The sequence below is a fragment of the Eleutherodactylus coqui genome, chromosome 2 (assembly GCF_035609145.1).
Source record: "Eleutherodactylus coqui strain aEleCoq1 chromosome 2, aEleCoq1.hap1, whole genome shotgun sequence".
In the NCBI taxonomy this organism is placed as follows: domain Eukaryota; kingdom Metazoa; phylum Chordata; class Amphibia; order Anura; family Eleutherodactylidae; genus Eleutherodactylus; species Eleutherodactylus coqui.
In genome coordinates this window covers 266,580,772-266,602,699 of record NC_089838.1, presented here as the reverse complement: position 1 = coordinate 266,602,699, position 21,928 = coordinate 266,580,772, and the positions used below count along the sequence as shown (strand labels likewise).

Below are 21,928 nucleotides of genomic sequence, written 5' to 3'. Positions count from 1 at the left end.
ATTACTGGGTGGCCTTTGAGATCAGCAGCTGGCCTATGGACAAGGCGGGTAGCAGGGGTAAAAAAGCAGCATGCACATGGACCTGGGAGGGAGAAAAGTGGCTTGTCTATACAAAGGCAGGGGGAGATGATCTGCTTGTCTGCAATTTGAATACAATTATGCTGTCTGTATGGGAGGCGCTGGGTATAATTATATTATGCATGAGGGACGCCTGGCACTTCACACAGTGAAAGTCCTTTCACACTGGGTAACAAATCGAGTCCAAATGTTTGTTTGCATGACAATCAGGCCATGTAAATGTCTGTATCAGTGGTTGGGCTGCAAGTGTAATAGACAGCTCCACTCCCATTGAAATCAATGGGAGCAAAGCAATCTATTACATTTCCGGCCCTGACTAGCAGGCCTGGACATCTACATCGATGAGGAGGATGTCCGGTCTTTCTGCACTGACAGTGGGCCAGAGGATCAACTGATCGATGGGTATTCAGATTATGGTGAAAAGTGAACAACCGCTTTAAGAAAATCCGGCAACAAATCAGCATTTGTAAATTATTAGGATAGCCTTACACCCCATAATATCGTACTCACTGTATCAAGCTGTTTCCTCAGAAGAACCTCAAAATGCTGGTTTTTGTGTAAAATATCAAAGACGTAAACCATATCATTATATCGACCAATCCCCGATAGGAGTCTAACCTAAAAGGACAAGAAAACCAAAGAAAAACACTCAAAAGCAACAGAACCAAACAATAGAGACACATGAACATGAGGGAGAGCCGACATACCATGAGGCTATATTCCTGGTTGGGAGCCAAATGCATCTCTGTCAGGTGGTGACAGGCTTGCAGGACGCGTCGTATCCCTTCTAAGTGGCATGTCAAACTGAAGCAATCATGAGCAGAGATGAGGATTTCAATTACTAAAGCAAAAAAACACAGATGTAATGGAGTCTGGGATAAAGGAAAAGATCTAAAATACAATAACGCAAGAATTCCAGGTACTGACTGCAATGAAGCTCGGTAAGTGGGATAGTCTCCAGGAGATCCAGTAAATACAACCCCACCAGAGTTGGATCAGGACACAGCTTTACAAGTTGAAGAAAGTTGGATCTTTTCTCCGAAGCATTATACACCTCAGACTGGCCTGCAAACATTCAGAGGATTAACGATGACCGACAACCTTGATGACCCCATTCTTCTCAACACAGTCTCTCTAGCCCAGCACCAACCTCCTTCCATGTTTAGTGTCCTCCATAACTTTAGGGTCCCTTCAGCTACAATCTGGGCTACAGTCTCAGAGGAGAGCCCATGTGAAGTGATAACTGCCTGAGCTCTCTCACAAAGCTCAGAGCGATGACTGCATAGCAAGGTGCGCAGAACTTCACTTGGATCTCTGGAAGATACTTCTGAGAAGGAGCAGCCAAGATCCTAAAATATAGCATACGAAGGCAAATGAAGAACATAGTAATTATACTAAACGGCTGCCTCTTGCAAGGCTGACACATTAATAATGCCCTTACCTGACTCAGCTCATACATGCACAGCAGTTGTCTGCAAAAAGTCTTTCCATGTGTACAAGCATCTTTCAAGACCTCCAGATATGTGACAACAGGGTCAGTGGGAGTCTGAGATGTGGAATCCCCATTGGATGCTGGAGATGAAGTAGTAAAAATCATTTAAAACAGTATATATAGCACTATATATCAGATCATTTACAATATGGGAGACCATCCAAACTATAGCTGGTCACACATCTTGTACTTCTAGGCAGCCCCTTTATAGACATTCCAAAAATCTCTGAAAAGAAACAAAAAAAGTTAAAATACCTGGAGGCCTTTATTAGGTAGAGGCAGGTAAGTCACCCAGATTTGTCACCCTGCATTATTACTTGGGGGGTAAGATTCTACTTGCCATTTAAACATGTAGCCAGTTTTTGTTACTCACAGCTTTGCAGTCTCTTTCTGCGGTTCCATGTGTTTTCCTGTGCGTTTATGCCCTCGCTGATGATTTTCTGGATATCGGGATGCAGTTCATGTATTGTCACTTCCGCAGATGCCAAAGCCCGGCAGCTCAGCACAATCTGCACATCACGATGGGAGAGCTGGAAGTACCTGCACACACGACTGGCTTCATATACCTTACTGTCATCTAGTAGTCGGTCTATCAGACAAGAAAGTACCCCGGGGTTTGCACTTTCATTAGTCCGAGAAGGTATACCACCATGTAGTGGAGGAAGACTGGAAATGTCTAGAAGCTTAGGAGAGTTGAGTGCGGGCAGACCAGAAAATGAAAACTCTGAGGCGAAGCTAGTAAAAGCAGACAAAGAAGACAACTGCCAAGATCCACCAGTCCTATTTAATATTTCCTGCTCAATGCGATACTTCCAGATCTGCTGTTCTAATTCTTCTAATGTTTTCAATGAAGAACATACATCCAGGGAAAGCCAGTGCCCTGCAAGTGTGAACAGCAGCTCTTGTTCTGCCAGCACCTCCATCCGCTCTGCTATTAGGGCACTACTAGTGCCAGTGTGCTGGGAAGCCTGAGATTGAAAGAAGCTGGATGCAATGGGAGGAGAGAGCTTGTTGGTGCAAAAAGCAACATGACATTTCCGCCAATACTGTGCCCGGGTCTGTGGGCACTCCCAGTGCCCATTCTCTTGAAGAAGGATTTGTTCTTGCAGCACCTATCCGAAAAAAGCAAGACTTATTCAACAAAGAAAACTGTTGGCAGAAAAACACCACGTCCTCTACTCTTTCTCTCCTCTAGTACCACATATTGAGGTTTCCATCATGTCTCCCATCTTCCTTCTCTCCTCCTGTATCATATATAAAGCTTTCCATCATGTCCCCCTCTCCCTTCTCTCCTTTTGTAACATATATAAAAGTTTCCATCATGTCCTCCTCTCCTCCTGTAACATATAAAGGTTTCCATCATGTCCCCCTCTCCCTTCTTTCCTCCTGTAACATATATAAAGGTTTCCATCATGTCCCCCTCTCCCTTCTTTCCTCCTGTAACATATATAAAGGTTTCCATCATGTCCCTCTCTCCCTTCTTCCCTCCTGTAACCTATATAAAGGTTTCCATCATGTCCTCCCTCCTCTCCCTTATCTCCTCCTGTAACATATATAAATGTTTCCATCATGTCCTCTCCCTTCTTTCCTCCTGTAACATATATAAAGGTTTCCATCATGTCCCCCTCTCCCTTCTTCCTTCAACACATATAAAGGTTTCCATCATGTCCTCCCTCTCCCTTCTCTCCTCCTGTAACCTATATAAAGGTTTCTATCATGTCCCCCTCTCCCTTCTCTCCTCCTGTAACATATGTAAAGGTTTCCATCATGTCCTCCCTCCTCTCCCTTATCTCCTCCTGTAACATATATAAAGGTTTCCATCATGTCCTCTCCCTTCTTTCCTCCTGTAACATATATAAAGGTTTCCATCATGTCCTCTCCCTTCTTTCCTCCTGTAACATATATAAAGGTTTCCATCATGTCCTCCTCTCCCTTCTCTCCTCCTATAACATATATAAAGGTTTCCATCATGTCCTCCCTCCTCTCCCTTATCTCCTCCTGTAACATATATAAAGGTTTCCATCATGTCCTCTCCCTTCTTTCCTCCTGTAACATATATAAAGGTTTCCATCATGTCCTCCCTCTCCCTTCTCTCCTCCTGTAACATATATAAAGGTTTCCATCATGTCCTCCTGTCCTCTCCCTTCTCTCCTCCTGTAACATATATAAAGCTTTCCACCATGTCCTCCCTCTCCCTTTTCTCCTCCTGTAACATATGTAAAGGTTTCCATCATGTCCTCCTCTCCCTTCGTTCCTCCTGTAACATATATAACGTTTTCCATCATATTCCTCCTCTCTCTTCCTTTAACATATATACAGGTCTACATCATGTCACCTTCTCCTTTCTCACCTCCTGTACAAATATAAAGGTTTCCATCAGGTCATCCTGTCCTTTCTCTTCGCCTGTAACATAGGTTTTGTTCTTGAGACCTTCCACCATTTTTGTAACCCATCTTTGGACTTGTTCTTTTTTTATCAATGTCTTTCTGTAAGTGACTTCTCCTCTATACAATGGGATCACAACATCCCCCCTTCCACTGGTTATACCTCTAGCTATGCAGCTGAGCATTCTACTTGATTTCTTTACTGCCTGACTGCACTGTAAGCTCATTTTGAGCCTGTCAGAAATTGGAACCCCTAAATCCTCCTCTTCTGAAGTCCTAGATAATTTAGAAGGTGAATTCCACCCAAATGTATCTTCAAACTGTCAGAAAAGTTCAATAAGAAACTAGCCACAAGAACAAGAGGACACAATCTGAAATTAATTGGGGTGGAAAAGGGGGATACTCAGAAGCAATGTCAAAAAATATTTCACTAAAAAAGTAGTAGATACTTGTAACAAACTTCCAGCAGATGTGGTTGGAAAATCAATAGTAAGTGAATGGGATAAGCATTAGAGATGAGCGAGCACCAAAATGCTCGGGTGCTCGTTGCTCGAGTCGAACTTTCCGCGATGCTCGAGGGTTCGTTTCGAGTAACAAACCCCATTGAAGTCAATGGGCGACTCGAGCATTTTTGTATATCGCCGATGCTCTGTAAGGTTTTCATTGCTGAAAATCTGCAAAACCCAAGAAAGTGCTGGAAACGACACAAAAACGGATAGGGCAGGCGATGGGCAACATGCTGGGCTGCATTTCAGGTTCCCAGGTCCCACTATTCAGCCACAATAGCGGCAAGAGTGGGCCCCCCCCCCAACAATTTTTACTTTGGACAAACCCTCATTAGTAAGCCACACCTTAGCTAAGCACCACACTACCTACAACTAAGCACAATCACTGCCTGCGGGACACACCCCTGCCTCTTCTCCTGGGTTACATGCTGCCCAAGCCCCCCGCAAGACCCAGTGTCCACAGCGCACACCAAAGTGTCCCTGCGCAGCCTTCAGCTGCCCTCATGCCACACGCTGGCCTCATAGCCACACCACCCTCATGTCTATTTATAAGTGCGCCTGTCATGAGGAGGAACCGGAGGCACACACTGCAGAGGGTTGGCAGGGTCAGGCAGCGACCCTCTTTAAAAGGGGTGGGGCGACAGCCCACAATGCTGTACAGAAGCAATGAGAAATCCAATCCTGTGCCACCTCCGTCAGGAGCTGCAAACGTGGGCATAGCAATGGGGAATCCATGTGCCACACAGTATTCATTCTGTCAAGGTGTTGCATAGCTCAATCCACACTGCAAGGGGAGAGCCGTCAGCGCTCTGCCCCCTACCCAAGTCAGTCAGTGTCTTTGTGCCAGACAGGTCAAACACCGCGATGGGAACTAAGTTTGCACCAACAGCATAGGGGGGCCTAGGAAGCCCAAGACATGAACAAAAAATTGATCTGAGCAGCCAAACATGGCAGACTTGCACTGCGCCCACGACATAGGCCTCGGCCCACAGATTCAGCAATCCTAGGCTGGAAGCGGACTTTCACTGCACCAAGGACATATGCCTCTGCACAAACCCTCAGCAATCGCGTGCCTACAGCGGACTCCAATGCTAGCGTAGCTGTGCACGTATCATTCACGCTGTATTGCTCCTGTAGTTTGTCCCAATGCAGTGCCCCGGATAGTAGAGCTGACGTCAGATTAAATACAAGTGGGCTTCGGCCCACACTACATGCCCCAGTCTGACCGGGGTTTTTTATAAATAGTCACAGGCAGGTACAACTCCGCAATGGGAATTCCGTGTGCACCCACAGCATGGGTGGCTCCCTGGAACCCACCGGCGGTACGTAAATATATTCCATTGCAGTGCCCTGGACAGCAGAGCTAACGTCAGATTAAATGCAGGTGGTCTTCGACCCACACTGCATTCCCCAGTCAGACCGGGGTTTTTAATACATAGACAAAGGCAGGTACAACTCACTAATGTGAAGTCCGTGTGGACCGACAGCATGGGTGGCTCCCTGGAACCCACCGGCGGTACATAAATATATGCCATTGCAGTGCCCAGCACAGCTGAGGTAACGTCAGATTTAATGCAGGTGGGCTTCGGCCCACACTGCGTGCCCCAGTCAGACTGGGGTTTTTAACACAGAGACACAGACAGGTACAACTCACTAATGTGAAGTCCGACTGAAGTATGACTGAGCTACTGGAATTCACAAGGCAGAACCAGTCAAGTGGCCAAAGGCCAGTGGTAGGCATTAAGTATTTTGCTTCGATTTTTTAAAATGGTGAGGTGAAACACCAGACAGACACTGTATGCAGCGTATATATGTATACTCTTTCCCTCTGGCGGGATGACGGCGATCATGTAACGGACACAGCAGAGCCAGGAAACAATTATGCGCAAGCCTGTAGTGAGACCTAGGTGCGTATGACTGAGCTACTGGAATTCACAGCGCAGAACCAGTCAAGTGGCCAAAGGCCAGTGGTAGGCCTTAAGTATTTTGCTTCAATTTTTTAAAATGGTGAGGTGAAAAACCAGACAGACACCGTATGCAGCATATATATGTATACTCTTTCCCTCTGGCGATCATGTAACGGACACAGCAGAGCCAGGAAACAATTATGCGCAAGCCTGCTGTAACGCTTAGCTGGGTAATAATGAACGACTACTACCCCCAGCAGACACGCAGTAAACTATACACGGTCACAGGCTTGGCTGGGTAATATTGAGCGACTACTACCCCCAGCAGACACGCAGTAAACTGAAGACGGTCACAGGCAGCCCAAATATAGTATTTTTTTCCAATTTTTGGGAAAAAGCCCACTGCCTATATGGCCTGTATATGGATTTCCCTGTTGGAGGATGACTGTGGTTATTGAAAGCACAGTGCAGCCAGAAAAAATTATGCGCAAGGCTGGGTATTAATGAGCGACTACTACCCCCAGCAGACACGCAGTAAACTGTAGACGGTCACAGGCTTAGCTGGGTAATAATGAGCGACTACTACCCCCAGCACACACGCAGTAAACTGAAGAAGGTCACAGGCAGCCCAAATATAGTATTTTTTTCAAATTTTTGGGAAAAAGCCCACTGCCTATATAGCCTGTATATGGATTTCCCTGTTGGAGGATGACTGTGGTTATTGAAAGCACAGTACAGCCAGAAAAAATTATGCACATGGCTGCAGTATCACCTAGCTGGGTAATAGTGAGCGACTACTACCCCCAGCAGACACGCAGTAAACTGAACACTGTCACAGGCAGCCCAAAGATTTTTTTTTCCAATTTTTCTGAAAAAGCCCACTGCCTATATAGCCAGTATATTTCTTTCCCTGTACCACTGTCCCTGCCTCAGCAGTACTGACCCTATACTCAGTAAAATGACTGCAGACTGAGGACGCTATGGTCTGCACGCCCGATATACAAAAAAAAAACCAAAATGTGCAAAACTGCTAAAAGCAGCCTCAACAGTACTGCACACGGTCAGATGTGGCCCTAAGAAGGACCGTTGGGGTTCTTGAAGACGAAGATAACAGCCTAACACTCTCCCTATAGCAGCTACAGCAGGACGGCACTTTCCCTAATGTCTCTTAGCGTGCATCTGTGGCGAGCCGCGGCCGGCCCCAGTTTAAATACTCGGGTGTCACCTGATCTCCCCAGCCACTCACTGCAGGGGGGTGGGGTAGGGCTGGAACTTCACAGGAGGAAGTTGTAATGCTTTCCCTGTGTTTCTATTGGCCAGAAAACGGCGCAAACTTTTCTGGGAAGAAAATGGAAGTGACTCGAACACCGCGTGGTGCTCGTATCGAGTAACGAGCATCTCGAGTACCCTAATGCTCGAACGAGCATCAAGCTCGGAGGAGTGCGCTCGCTCATCTCTAATAAGCATATATCTATCCTAAGAGAGAAATAACATGGAAATAATATAAGGGCAAACTAGATGGACTAAAGAGCCCTTTTCTGCCTTCAAAATGGCATATGAGAGACCTATACAACAGAGATATACACGGTGGTTAAACAGGTAAAATAGGATGTAAAGCAGATAAGCATTCCAAATGCCCAGAAGCATTTACCTCTTCTATAACCAGGTTGTCCGTAGGCAATTCTGCTAATTTAGCTACTTGATGTGCCAAAGTAAAGTGACCGCCTTCTAGCAGAATTTTCAACAGTCTCTGACATTCCACCTGTAATGCCACAGGGCTGTAGTTCCTTAAAAGCTGCTTGCTAATGACAATAGGATGACCTTCCAAGATTTGAGAGAGCATACTCAACTTGTGAATATCCATTCCTACAAAGTTAAACAGACATGTTAGATTCTTCTGTAATACTGGACTTAATATTTCCTACACCTAGAACATATTGCATTTACCTCCACATAAATCTTGACTACTGCCATCACAAAGAAGCTGCAAAACTTTCTGTAACTCATATGAAGTCCGGCTCTGGAGAAGAAGCAGCTGCAGAAGATGAGAAGCCCGAGTGTGAAGCCACGAGACAGGAATAGGAGCCGTGTCGGAGGAATCCATAGACTGGAGCTGTAAGATGGCATTTATTTTATATCAATAGCCACTAATGCAAAAGGCATACAGCACCGTACAAATACAGAAATTACACGGATCACTTACACTCGTCAAACCGCTCTGGAAGTCCACTATTTTTTGCTTGGCTTGTGTGTAATTCTTGTGATGCACACAGAGCTCATACATTTCAAGCAAGATCAGCAAAAGGCAGTCCTGTAAGACAGCAAATGTATACAGCTATACGACATTGCTACAACAGTTTATACATTAGACTCGGAGGAAAATGAAGAGGGGTCTCCTAATGTCCCCCTCCACACTTCTTATGTATCCCAAAATGTCTCCCACCACAAAGCACCTCCATAAATATGCTGAATGCTTTTTGCAGGGTGCTGCTGTCCGTCCTCGTCAGGAGAATATCCCAAATCTGCACAAGATCATCCAGACTCCACTTATGGTCGATAGAATCAGACACCGTGTGTGTAATCTCTGTATATGTAGCAGCATCCACAGAAGTCACAATCCAGGCACACAGACAGGAGATGCGGTCTGTATCCTAAATGGCAGAAGAAAAAAAAAAAAGGAGGTACAATTTTTTTAAGCCAGCAGCTATGGCCCATTTGCACGGGATGATTATTGTTTAGAGTTATTCAAATTCCCACAGTCCCGCAGGAATTTGAACAATAGTCATCCCGTGTAAATGCATTTAGCGACTGAACAAGAGTTGTTCAGTCATTCACTTTTCTGCATGCAGAAACCGGACGACTAACCATTCAGTGTTAATAGCAGATAGTTCTGAACGACTATCTGCTTATAGTGAATGGAGGCGGGCGGGGGAAGAAAACTCCCCGGCCACTCCACCTCTATGCTGGCTACGCTGTAAGCGATACTCTCTCCTGTGTAAAATAATATACATTGAAGTATTGCAGTATACTGTATAAGCAATCAGACAATCGCAAATTCAGGTTCCCTACGGGCTGCATGCCTTCAAGTCAATGTTAGACTCTTTATACAAGCCTTGTAACAATGATCGGGAATTGAAAGGCTTGCATAAAGAGTCTGACATGGACTTGAAGGAATGCTGCCTTCCAATAGGTGGCACTGTGGAGGTATTGTTCCATCTCCCTTATTTGCATATTACCCAGTGGAGCATGAATGGCCTTTTAAGTCTCCTCACTCACCGTCTAGGTACTCTCCCTAAGGAGAAAAGATAGCGTGTCTGACCCCACAGTACCATTTGCAGCACTCACCTGTGTAGAGGCAGCGAGCACACTGAACAGTGGCACTTTCCATCTCATACACTCCTTCAGAAGCATCTGCCCTGGTTCTGCCATACTAAGGCATTGGAGCAGCACATAGTGGAGACTGTTTGTGTCACTGCAAATTCCTTGCAAGGAACAATCATTAGAGTCTTGTAATGCAAGGGAAATATGGCTACACAGAACTGGATTTAAATCATCCAAGACACAAAAGACCTGGAGAAGAAGAGAACAGAATGTAGACAAAACTAGACAGAACACTGGGAAGAATGGAGACGACTGGGCCTAAGAGAACTGACCTGTTCTGGGCTGTTTGTGTGCACCAGCAGCTGCAGCCAGTCCTGTCTCTGTGCACAGTACTTCAAGTAGCTGGTGCTGATGGGAATACCATGGAGGAGACAGAACTGCACCACCGTGACCCATAAACTGTGAGGAGGAAGTGGACTGCAGGGGGAAAAAAAAGAAGAGGTAAATTATGATCAGATATCCAAACTTTTCACTGTCCCCAACAATTCTGTTGCTAATATTCTTAATTTCCATAAGAATAAAGTAGTCCCACCACAAAAGTGAACATATTGCTCTATTCAAATTAGAACATTGCAGTGTACTTCTGTGTCAATCATTTTTCAAAATACTAACAACTACCTGTCCGTATGTGAGTGAATGAGTTATATGCTCTGGCCATGATCACGACAGTGGTGTCATCACAGGTCCTTCATCCCAAGTGAGTGAGTTATAGGCTCTGCCCCCGATCACATGATGGTGACGTCATCACTAGAGTACTCTGCCGAACTTGAGCACCATCGAGTATGCTAATACTCGAACGAGCATCGTTACTCGAACGAGCATCACGCCGTGTTCGACCCCGCCCCAGTTTTTGGCTCCTCCGCGACACGGCTGGCTAGCGAGGGAGCGAGAGCGAGAAAAAAAACCCCAAAACTCGGGACTCGGCATCCCACATACAAAAATGCTCGAGTCTCCCATTGTAGTCAATGGGGTTCGTTACTCGAGTGGAGCTCTCGAATTTTATGAAAAGCTCAACTCGAATAATACGGACCCGAGCATTTGGGTGCTCGTCATCTCTAGTCATCACCGATCCTGTAAGCACATGTCTGCTGTCCAACAAGGTGTTCGTTAGTATTCCATAGCAACTAAGGCCACAGGGGGTTTGTAGGGGTTGTAGTTCGCCCGTAATCTGCACAGGGATGAAGGACTTGTGATGACATCACTGTCATGTGATCAGGGGCGGAGCATGACGGTGACTCATCACAGGTCCTTCATCCCGAGTACTGTGCTGCTTGTGATCCCTTTTGTATAGGATGAAGAATGTATGTGATGTACATGTAGCAGTGCTGAGTGTGTGTGTGACGTGCATGTAGCAGAGCTGTGTGCCGCATTGCGCAACAAGAAACACTGGTACTATAATTTCCTAATAATTACTAGCATTTAAAAAAGAGGAGAGGTGTAGTGACATAATAAAGAAAGAGAAATGGCAAATGCAACAGGGTTTATGTAGCCCCGTAAACCAGATCAAGTTGAAGCAAATAAAGAAATCAACACAGAGATGATTGATAGCTTCACAGAAAAAAAAAATGTAAACACCTTTGAATTGTCTCAAAAAGAACAAGACATAATAAGCATGTATATAAAAATGAAGAAAAAAAAGGAGGCTGAGGAGGGGAAGGAACAATTTAACCTCATCTTAGAGGATGCTAGAAAGTTTCCCATTAACCATAATCCAAGGCAGCTTAAAGTGGTTGTCCAGGAAGGGAAAAATACTTATATGGAAGTAGTTTCAGAATCTACAGTTCTGACACTGGGTCACATGATACGGCCTTTATGTTACCAGTCACGTCATCACGGGGGGCTGCCTGTTCAGCTCATCTCAATAAGCCATCCGCCTTCTCTGTCATCGTTGATGCAAGGACAAGGAAAAGGGCTGCCTTAGTTATTGAAATGAGCCAAGCAGCCAGCCCCTTGTGAAGATGTGACAGGTAACGTAAGGGCTGTATCATATAACCTGGTGTTGAACTAGGCTGGAAGTAGAGGTTCTGGATCTTTCAAGATAACAGACCATGATGGCGCCTCATGGAAACCATTGAGTGTAGCGAGTTCCATCCAGGGTTCACACATTTTGCCGAAAAAATGCTTTGCTGTATTTCTGGCATTCATGATGGAACTACCAGATGGAAGTGTGAACAGAGCCTTCATCATAGGAGTCTTCCACAGCTGCTCTTGTATCTAGCACCCTCTGCAGCCTTCCTTTTGTCTACACCTAGTGTCATCTTCTTGCACCCACAGCACTTTGAATTCCCAAGGCTTCATTAACTTCTGCTCTTCAATTTCCGTTGCTTGGCTACTATGATGTCAAAAAAGCCAAACAATGCAAATGATAGAAGTGCCAGAACCAGCACAATTTTTAGACAAAGACTACCCGACGGATTTCATTAACAGAGTCCGCTGAGTTTCTGTGATGCAGCCTGGCATTTTACTGGGCAGAATAATGCAGCATGCTACACTATTTTGTTGAGGATTTGCACCAGGGGCTCCAAACAGAGCCTCTGCAGGGTCAACAGACACTACGGAGAGCTTTACATGGGCCAATAGAAGCTTATCACTCACCATTCGGTTTAGGCAGACATAAAAAATAAAACAACGATCCGCTCGTGTAAATGACTGCCTGTTTACTGTGGATGGAGGTGGGCGGCCATTGAGATCTCCGTCCCTCTCCGCCTCCATTCACTGAGCGATTATCGAATTTGTGTGAAAGCTCAGGAGCGATAATCCTTGGGACGGTTGTTGGGCAACAGTTGTCCAATGTAAAGCCATCCTAAGTATTGGCCCTTTTACACAACCCGACAGTCTTTTAAACGACTGCACGAGCACCGACATCACCGCTAAGATCATCAGCGCTCGTGCAGAGCATTTAAACTGAAAGACATGCCGCTGAATCATGGGCTTCTCGTCCAGCGCTGAATGGGGAGCCTTTACAAAGGACGAGAAGCCAGCGAGCCAACTAGGTTTTTTAAAACTTACTGAAAAGTCAGCTTAAACAACTGCGAATGACAAAATGAGCGATATTTTTCGCATTCACACTGAACGATTATCGCTCAAATTCGTTCGTTTGAAGCACTCCAGAAGGTGAAAGTGCAGGTACTCTTAAAACAAAAGGAACACATACACCATATTCTGACGATAAAGCCATGAACCTATTCTTTCTAACTTCCACAAAACTTTGCTGCTCTTATAATTTAGTTGCCAGTACTGCATCTTGTAAATGTTTGGGTATACCATACCTGTCTTCCTGTTGCAAATTTGCGTCTACAACCTCCTCCAGGCTCAGTAAGAGATCTTTTGCAGCTTCTACTTCATTTTCCACAAGTTTTAACATTCTCTGGGCTGAAACAGACAGGTGTTATACATTAGATGTAGGAGGTACCTACAACAAGTCCGCCATCCTCAATATATGGCTTTGTGTACTGGTAGCCATGCTGCCTATACATATAATAAATAGAGATGAGCGAGTATACTCCCTAAGGCACATTACTCGAGCAAGCAGTGCCTTAGCTGAGTATCTCCCCGCTTGTCTCTAAAGATTCGGGGGCTGGCGCGGGTGACAGGTGAGTTGCGGGGGGGAGCGAGAGATCTCCCCTCCGTTCCTGCCTGCTCTCCCCCGCCCCCCGAATCTTTAGAGACGAGCGGGGAGATACTCGGCTAAGGCACTACTCGCATGACTAATGTGCCTTAGCAAGTATACTTGCTCATCTCTAATAATAAACACTAAATTTGGTCACAAGATATACTAAGAGTTGGATTTCCTATGGGGACTTTCAGGTCTGAATCTAGGAAAAAGGACAGAAGAGGCATCTAAAGCTATACAATTTGTCTACAAGCTGGACTTTCAGTCGTGTAATGCCAGCAAAATGAATAGCAAAAAACAATATATTATACTGTATTAGTAGTAACATACAGAGTAAACAACACTAATATAAATCAATCACCACACCTAATGCTTGTATGTGGGATTTGTGTCCTGCCTCCTCCTGGATAGACAAAACGTGCCGTAGGATCACATTGGCCACATTTACATCCATGCGAAGCTTGTAGCTACTAAGTCCAAGTAGCTCAAGGAAGCAAACACAGGAGGAAATGACAACGGGAGCATGAAAGCAGGACAAAGCGAGCGAGTACACATCTTCTGCAACTTGATGAATTCTGAAAAACAAGATCATGAAATAAAGGAATGCGAAGCCAAGAGAGTAAGAAGGAAAGTAGTAAGTGAGGAATAGTATTAAGTCTTGAGGAGGGGGTCAAAAAGTGAGGGGACATTCATTAAGAAAGAAGGGGGACATAATATGCACAAATACATAGGTTTATACAACCCATATTACTGGATAACCCTTTTCAATGGAACCCCCTTTGGGTACAATAACAAAGACAGAGATACTTACCCCTCTGTGGACATCCAGCACTGCAGCCCGCTGCGATCCCAGAGATTCCTGTGACAGATGATGGCTGCAGCGTCACGTTCTTAAACTCCTGTCATCATGGCGCTTAGGATGTGCATACCGATGCCAGGAGAACGGGCGGTGACGCTGCAGACGCTCATTGGCTGTAGCGATCACCTGATTTCATCTGACATAGGAATCTCCGGGATTGCAGCAGACTGCAGTGATGGATCCCAGTGTCCGCAGAGGGGTAAGTATCTCTCTGTTGTTTTACTCCAATGGGGTTCTATTGAAAAGTAGTTATCCAGTAACCAGACCCTGGACTTACAGTTGTTTAGGAACTTTGCTTTTCAGGAGATGATGCACGAGGAACGTGGAAAAAGCGACAGCTGGACGACCGCTACGCAAGTAGAAGAATGTATCCAGCTGCTCCACTACCGACAGTTTGTTGACCAGCTCTGGACAGGAACAGTGTGGGAGCGTGGAAATGGGGTCTGTAAAAGAAAGCATGTTAATAGTGCTGACTGGTCAAATAGCTGTCAGGCACCAGATTACTTACCACTTGCTGCCAGAGAATTTGTTGGCTGCCACGTGAAGAAATGTGTAGGATGGAAGGGCGACAAGGCCTATAAGGAAAGGAATAAAATACTGCTATAATAAACCACTCGAAGTGGAAGCAAAGACTTCTTGAATAACCAGACATTTAACTGAGAATCTCTCAATTCACTCTCCATTCTTAGGAAGAAGTGACTATTTTTTTATCTTGAAGACTGGACAATATAGAGTCATTAATTAGGGTGGTCGCGAATTAATGTCCCCCCATAGGGGGAATTTTTTTTTCCGTCGTACCTTCGACGGGAACCCTTAAAAAGTTGCCAAGTGGTGTAAAAACGAGGTTGCCAAAGTTTTAGCTCGATTGCATAGCATTATGACCAGCCTCATCAGCCCTAAACTATTAAAGAGCCACTATTTTTCTAAAGAAAGGTAAGACCATGTCACAGCCTTTAAAGTCTTGTTTCTCGATGACAATCCCTGTCTGTATATTCTACTAGGGCATGTAAATGTAATAGAAGACATACATAATGGAGAACTGCTAAGTACGAGATGCTTCTGATCTGAAGGATCCAGCGTATTCATCTACTGATCGCTTTGGGGTTAAGGAAGCCCGGCCTACAACAATCAGATGATCTCAAGGCTATCTTCTTTTGAGAAATAGGTATCCTTTGTGAGTGAGAGAAACTTTTTTTAGTTCTTGCTAAACAATAAGGGTCCTGAATGGAGGCTCACCCCTCTATTAACTACTTGGCACCATCTGCATATGTATGAAGCTCAGGATCCTGGCCGCTTAACCACTTAGACACTAAATTCAATAGCGACCACAGCATCTAGATAGTTAGACAGAAGGAAGAGCCTCCCTCTGTCACCCCAACAGCCCCCAATGATATGATTGTAACGTGCTGATGGGTTATCATGGCAGTTGTGAACCTAATGAAGGCCACCAGCTCTGTAATCAGATAAACTATCTGACCGAAGGTAATTGGACACATAAGTGAGAATTAAAAGCAGTATGTATTTTACACTCGGGTACATCCATCTGATTTGAAGAAGATGCAGTGACGTGATTTGTCACTCCATAGAATGTTCTTACATTGCTCAACTGTCCAATGACAATGCCTTTTGCACCATTGTAAGCAGGCTGATGTATTGTGCTTTGTGATGGATGGCCTGTGTGCAGCAGCCCAACACGCATATCCAATAGCATGCTGTTTCTGTCACAACCCAGGCTGACACTTCCAAGGGTCTGCAGGTTATGTAGCATGATTTAGGCCACAGGTGTCCAAATACTTTTGGCAGGTTAGTGCATATCTGTCTCCAGCAGGGCCCAACAAATGCCTGTGAACCTTTACACTGACAGGCATAAAGCACTGCAATACAGAAGTGCTGCACTGCATTATACTAGCAATCAAAGGGCTGCATGTCCTACTGGGACTAAGAACAAAAAAAAAAATAGTCAGTTTAAAAAAGTTTTTTGGGAAAAAAAAAAAGTTTAAAATTTATAAAGTAAACATAAAAAGTTCCAGACTTGCTGTTTTTTGGTCATTTGCCTCAGAAAAAAATCAGCTGCTCTTTTTAAGGTATGTTTACACATTGCGGATTTTGGTGTAGATTTTGACACAAATCCACAGCTGATTTCACTTTTTCAATTGAAGGGGTGAAGCCTACAGCAGGTATGAGTCAAAATCCGTACCAATGGTAGGGATTTCGACGTGGCTTTTGATGCGCATTTTTGCGTGTATTTACTGGTGCACAAAATTCGCACCAATTCTGCTACATGTGAGTGTATGCGTATGCTTATGCTGGGTTCCCAAGAGACTGTTTTGTTGTAACGAAAAAACGCGAGATTTCCGCGAGATAAGCGCAACTTCAAAACCCACGACACTTAGCCGCAGGTTTGGGAGCAGCTTTGCCATATGTTTATTTCTGTTGCGACCGGCACTCCCATAGAGAGAAGCGAGGCCGCAACGAAAAAAAAAAAATTTGACATGCTGCGTCCTGGGAATCCGCGCTGCGGTGCCTGCTAATGCCGCCTTTGCCACGACGGGTTGTCCAAACCCGTGTGGACGGGATTTTTGACAGATCTTGTCCACATGGCTGGCTAATCTCGGGATTAGCAGCCGCAGGTGGATTTGCAGCAGCGAAATTCCGCGGCAAATCCGCCCTGTGTGTACCCAGCCTTACAGTGTTTTTATTGTACAAACGTTGTAAAACAAAACAAAAAATATATAAACATGGTGTCACTGTAATCATACCGAAGCGCAAAATCAAACTGACATGTTATTTATGCGGCACGGTAAATGCAGTAGTAACAGAAGGTCAAAAAACAAATTCAAGAAATTTGTGGAACTGCTGTCCACCACCTTCCACCCCCCCAAAAAAAATTATAATCATTTTCAAAACCTTAAATATACCCTGAAAGTGTCATTAAAAAATACAACTTGATCCACAAAAAACTCATAAGGCTACATCAATTAAAAAACAGAAGAAAGTTATGACCCCTGGAAGGCATGGATAAAAAAACCAAAACAAATGAAAAAATAAATCACCGCATTAGGTAGGCCAAAACTCACTGCAGGGCCAAAGGGTTAATCCAGAATTGCTTATTAGGTTACTGAAATATGAATTTTCCAAACCATACAACTGCTGAGGACATAGATTTTGTTATGTAGGCAACATAAATATACAATGCCTTCTATTTTACAACTAGATTTGCACTGTACCTGCAGAAGATGGTAGAGAGTAATATCAGATGATCCACCATTAGAAGGATACTGTGAGAAGAGAGCTGCTCTTAATTTGGGGTAGGGGGTCAAAGCCATCTTCAATAATGTAAGGTCCACATTCTGTTGGCAAAGGCTGGGCTCTTCACACTCCTTCAATACCTGTTGAAGAATCAAACATTAAAAAGTGTGGTTGACTACAGTAGACCTGGAACTAGACTAGGAATATATAACGATTGCATGAATTACCCCATCAATTCCACCAGGAGCATACATGATTGTCGCAAGAGCAAGCAGGGTATGCCCATCCAGAAGCATATTGTTCACGCTTGGCTGGCAACCAGGTATCAGCATATGGGCATTGGAGAGGCTGACCTGGAACATCCGCTCAGCATCTAATGGTGAAAAAAATGTAACCCTTTAAGATTAAAGCAACATGTAGGAAACACAACCACCATCATCAGCATTGTGCCAATACCTAGTCGATGGTCATATATCTTACCCGTGTTATCACTAACTTGTCGAATATGCACCAAGAAGCCAAACCATGGGTAAGTCTCATGCAAGGTTGTGTCGGCCAAGGCAGAACAGATATCTGGATTTAATCTGTGAAGATGCATCATAAATACATTTATTCAATCGGTGGCACCACATATACTACCCGCATTTAGTAGTTTATGTGGATGCTGAGACAACACAAACACCACATGAAAAAACGTGGTTCTGGCCATAAAGGCAATCTACGAGGAGTACCCCAAAAGAAACAGGAATCTTCTTCTTAAGGGGCAGATGTTACTAGTCTGCAGAATCTCTCTGCACATCTTTCTTGTGTAATCACCAATTACTTCAGAAGGGTCGGTGATCCGGGGATTACTTTGATTGGAGTCAGGAAGGAACTTTTTTCCCTTAAATGGGGAAAATCGACTTCTACCTCATTGGGGGTATTTTTGCCTTCCTCTGGATCAACACTGGGGAGTAATAGGCTAAACTGGATGGACATATATCTTTTTTGGCCTTGCATACTATGTTACTATGTCTACCAGCCGACATTGTTGGGGATAGTTGCGTTAGGCTCTAGTTATTTTTTATTTTTTTTTAACAACAGTTTTTCGCTTATTTTGAGTCATTCGAACAACCTGCAGCTGTGAAATGTTTTCTTTTCCACTGCTTAAAGCACTTACAAAGGCTGTCATGTCATTGTCACAAACTTGCTTAACACTCTGCATAGTGTTGACAGGTGTGTTGTCATGATGGAAGAACCAGGCACCTGTTTGCTCACACATCTCTCAGTTTTAAACAACTTTGCTGAAAAACGGCATGACACTCTCGCCTCATCCACCGTATCCACGCGATCTCGCTCCCTGCAACTTCTTTTCTCTACAACTACTATGAACAGTGGGAAAGGAAACAATATTTTCCAGCTGCATGTTTGTAGGATTCAGACATCACAAAATAGTTGAAAAACTGAACAACTTCTTAAAAAGAAAAATCACTGGAGCCAAACACAAACTTTGTTGGCAGGCACACTGCCTCAGCAGGGTTCTACAAACATTCACCTAGCAACAGAAGCCTTTTTGGCCAACAGAAGAAGATTCCTGTTTCTTTTGAGTACAGATAGTCGCCTACTTGCGAACAGGTTCCGTTCCAGGAGCCTGTTCGCAAGTCCATTTGTTCGCAAGTCCAAATAAATGGTTGTATGGAGCGGGATCCACAACGTCGGGTGCCGGCTGTTCTTACAGCGGACACCCGGCAGCAGCAGTTCCGACGAGCCGCGCCGCTTGTCAGAACTGTTAACACTTTAAATACCACTGTCAGCGGTATTTAAAGTGTTAATAGTTCTGACGAGCGGCGCGGCTCGTCGGAACTGCTGCCGCCGGGTGCCCGCTGTAAGAAACAGCCTGAACCAGACGTTCAAAGGGCCCGTACAGCGTCCCACGATGAGATTGCGGGACGCTGTGCGGTTGCTAGGCAGTCGTGGACCTCCTGAAAGGCCCCAGGGCTGCCTATGCAGAGTGCCCATCAAGCGCACGGCTTGATAGGCGCTCTGCATAGACAGCCCTAGGGCCTTTCACAAGGCCCCCGACTGCCTAGCAACCGCACAGCGTCCCGCGATCTGACCAGACAGGCTTCTATCAGGCTTGATAGAAGCCTGCCCGGTCCCTGCACAGTAGGATGTAATGCCATAGCATTCCATCCTACTGTGCAGGACAGATTGTTCGCATCTTGCGAAATTCGTAAATCGAATGTTGGCAAGTCGGGGACTATCTGTACTTCTTGTATTCTTTGTTATTATTGCCCCATGACTTTCTGATATAGATTATATATCTTTTTATTGGCACTATTTTCCTCTGTGAATCAAAAATACGATGCAAATAATGTAATTTACTAGCTAATACCTGTGGCAATCTAGATAACTGTACAACATGTACTTGAGACCACGCTCAACACACAAGACTACAAAGCGGTTATGAACATCTGGATGTTCCGGAGAAGTGGCTTCTGCGTCCATCAATCTTCTACTAAACGCTAAACGTTCCACAAAACGCTCAAAATCCTTCACTTCGGAGGGAATAAAAATGTTCATCCTGCAAAACAAGAAAATGACTCATTTCCTACATACATAACAAATTTCAATCTTCATCAAGACGTGTGATGATTACAGCTATAGACTCTAATGCATGCCTATATAAAAATATTATACATGTACAAAGATACAATGATGTCACTACATGACATAATGGCAACATTGACCCTGACAGGCTATAGTATATAAGGGTATGTGAGCGTCTCTACCAGCTTCACTTGCCCATTCCTATAATATTAGGATGTAGTTCTACAACAGAGGTATAACACATTTCTATGCAGACCTTGATAATTCATCCAGTAGTCTGTGCCTTGTGTAGCTGCAACATAAGGTATTCTCATCAATAACATCAAGACTGATGAGAGGCCAGAGGGGGCGCTCTGTGTCTCCTTTTTCCTGGGGCTGTCCTGTGCTTTCAATCCACGATGCAATCCGTGTCCAATCATGCCACAAAGTCAAATGCCGAAAAAGGATTTTGGGTGTGACAACAGACATGTCTGCAAGAACAAGAATGACAGCAATGTAATTGATGGGTATTTCCCTTTACAAACATTCACACTCCATATGTTCTGGTTGTATACAAGGGAGAAAATCATTGCTTGACACCTCTGGCAGCGGCATATTTCCATGGAAAAATTATCCTTACCTCCCATGATATTTGTCATTAGGGAAGAGTTGGTAGGCCCCCATACACATTAGATAATAGCCTACATAACACTCATTGAGCTCATGCAGCCATCTCACTCAACACCAGCACACACATGCATGCTTAGCTCTGTGGTGTTTTTAATGTAGAGAGGGGAGAAAACTGCTGTCAAACACCTCTGGCAGCGGCTTATCTCCCCGAGGACAAAAGGATAGGGCAGGTGAAATCCATGAACAGGAGGAATTCCCCTCTATGAACTCTGAAATACCTAATAACATATTTGAGATGGGATTTTATAAAATCAGACAATCCCTTAAGTCTCCATTTAACCCTACTGATATATAACCATAATGTCACCAGAACTTTGGTAGTCGTATAACCTTCTTGTGATACAAAGCACCAATAAAATCTCTCACCTGTGTTTTCCTTCCAAGGCAACAAAAGCGACTCTTGTATCTCAGAGTCCCAGTCTTTAGTCCAATGAAGAAGCAAAGTCTCTGGTTCATCTCTTACAGCAGTCAGTGCATTTTGCAAGGTCTTCACCTCCTGAGACGTGGCACAGATTCTCCATGACGGCCTAGAATAGATATGATGATAGCTCATAATAAATGGTAATTTTAGTGGATATAATGTGCCATATAGCTCACGTAATATTACCTAGAGTCAACCACATCTTTCCTGTCCTCCGTGGTCTGGCACACATTAGCACACAGTTCCTCAAGTTTGCACACTGTATGGATTGCTTGTTGTTGCTGCTCTGAAAGAAATCCTTCTTTCTGCAGTAGGTAAACCTAAAAGGAGACCGTTTCAGGTCAGCTACAGTGAAGCTCCAGCTAGCGAAGATCAGTAAAACGTACTCACCAGTAGTGTCCGGATTTTGAGATCTGAAGTATGAAGACATATACGGTGAAGCTCATCCCATATGGAATAACCCTGGAATAAAGATTTTAGGAATAAGTGTTGTTAGACATAGTCAAACTTTACAGCCTGCAAGTCTATAGTCATGTTATTGGAAGATCAAGACCCCTTTCCTTTTGATCAAATACTTGTTATTGGAAGGGTTTTAATGCAATATAAAACAGAACTGAAGTCTGATCATCTGAAACTTTTCACTTTATATGTACAAGGTGGATCCAATAAAAGTGGAAACTGGAGATGCTGACATCAACATTGTTTCTTTTTGGCAATGGATCATGGTGTTGAGGTGAACTGACTGTGTGATGGACCGTTGCACAGCCATTGCCATCCTAA

General features: G+C 44.4%; 1 protein-coding gene across 2 annotated transcripts in view; it reads right to left on the bottom strand.

The window, feature by feature from the left end:
- SPG11 (SPG11 vesicle trafficking associated, spatacsin) overlaps positions 1–21,928 on the bottom strand; it is a 47,133-nt gene that overhangs the window by 9,118 nt on the left and 16,087 nt on the right. For both annotated transcript variants that reach the window (XM_066592973.1, XM_066592974.1), the window contains 24 exons: positions 21,539–21,610; positions 21,335–21,468; positions 21,094–21,254; positions 20,315–20,528; positions 19,844–20,032; positions 17,950–18,053; positions 17,697–17,842; positions 17,448–17,609; positions 14,729–14,795; positions 14,498–14,663; positions 13,728–13,936; positions 13,018–13,120; positions 10,021–10,165; positions 9,713–9,937; positions 8,821–9,018; positions 8,571–8,678; positions 8,315–8,480; positions 8,019–8,233; positions 1,944–2,682; positions 1,520–1,650; positions 1,229–1,427; positions 1,006–1,143; positions 786–919; positions 589–696 (listed from right to left, as the gene is read on the bottom strand). In XM_066592973.1, coding sequence (XP_066449070.1) covers positions 589–696; positions 786–919; positions 1,006–1,143; positions 1,229–1,427; positions 1,520–1,650; positions 1,944–2,682; positions 8,019–8,233; positions 8,315–8,480; positions 8,571–8,678; positions 8,821–9,018; positions 9,713–9,937; positions 10,021–10,165; positions 13,018–13,120; positions 13,728–13,936; positions 14,498–14,663; positions 14,729–14,795; positions 17,448–17,609; positions 17,697–17,842; positions 17,950–18,053; positions 19,844–20,032; positions 20,315–20,528; positions 21,094–21,254; positions 21,335–21,468; positions 21,539–21,610 — 4,233 coding nt within the window. The remainder of the gene's footprint in view (positions 1–588; positions 697–785; positions 920–1,005; positions 1,144–1,228; positions 1,428–1,519; positions 1,651–1,943; positions 2,683–8,018; positions 8,234–8,314; positions 8,481–8,570; positions 8,679–8,820; positions 9,019–9,712; positions 9,938–10,020; positions 10,166–13,017; positions 13,121–13,727; positions 13,937–14,497; positions 14,664–14,728; positions 14,796–17,447; positions 17,610–17,696; positions 17,843–17,949; positions 18,054–19,843; positions 20,033–20,314; positions 20,529–21,093; positions 21,255–21,334; positions 21,469–21,538; positions 21,611–21,928) is intronic.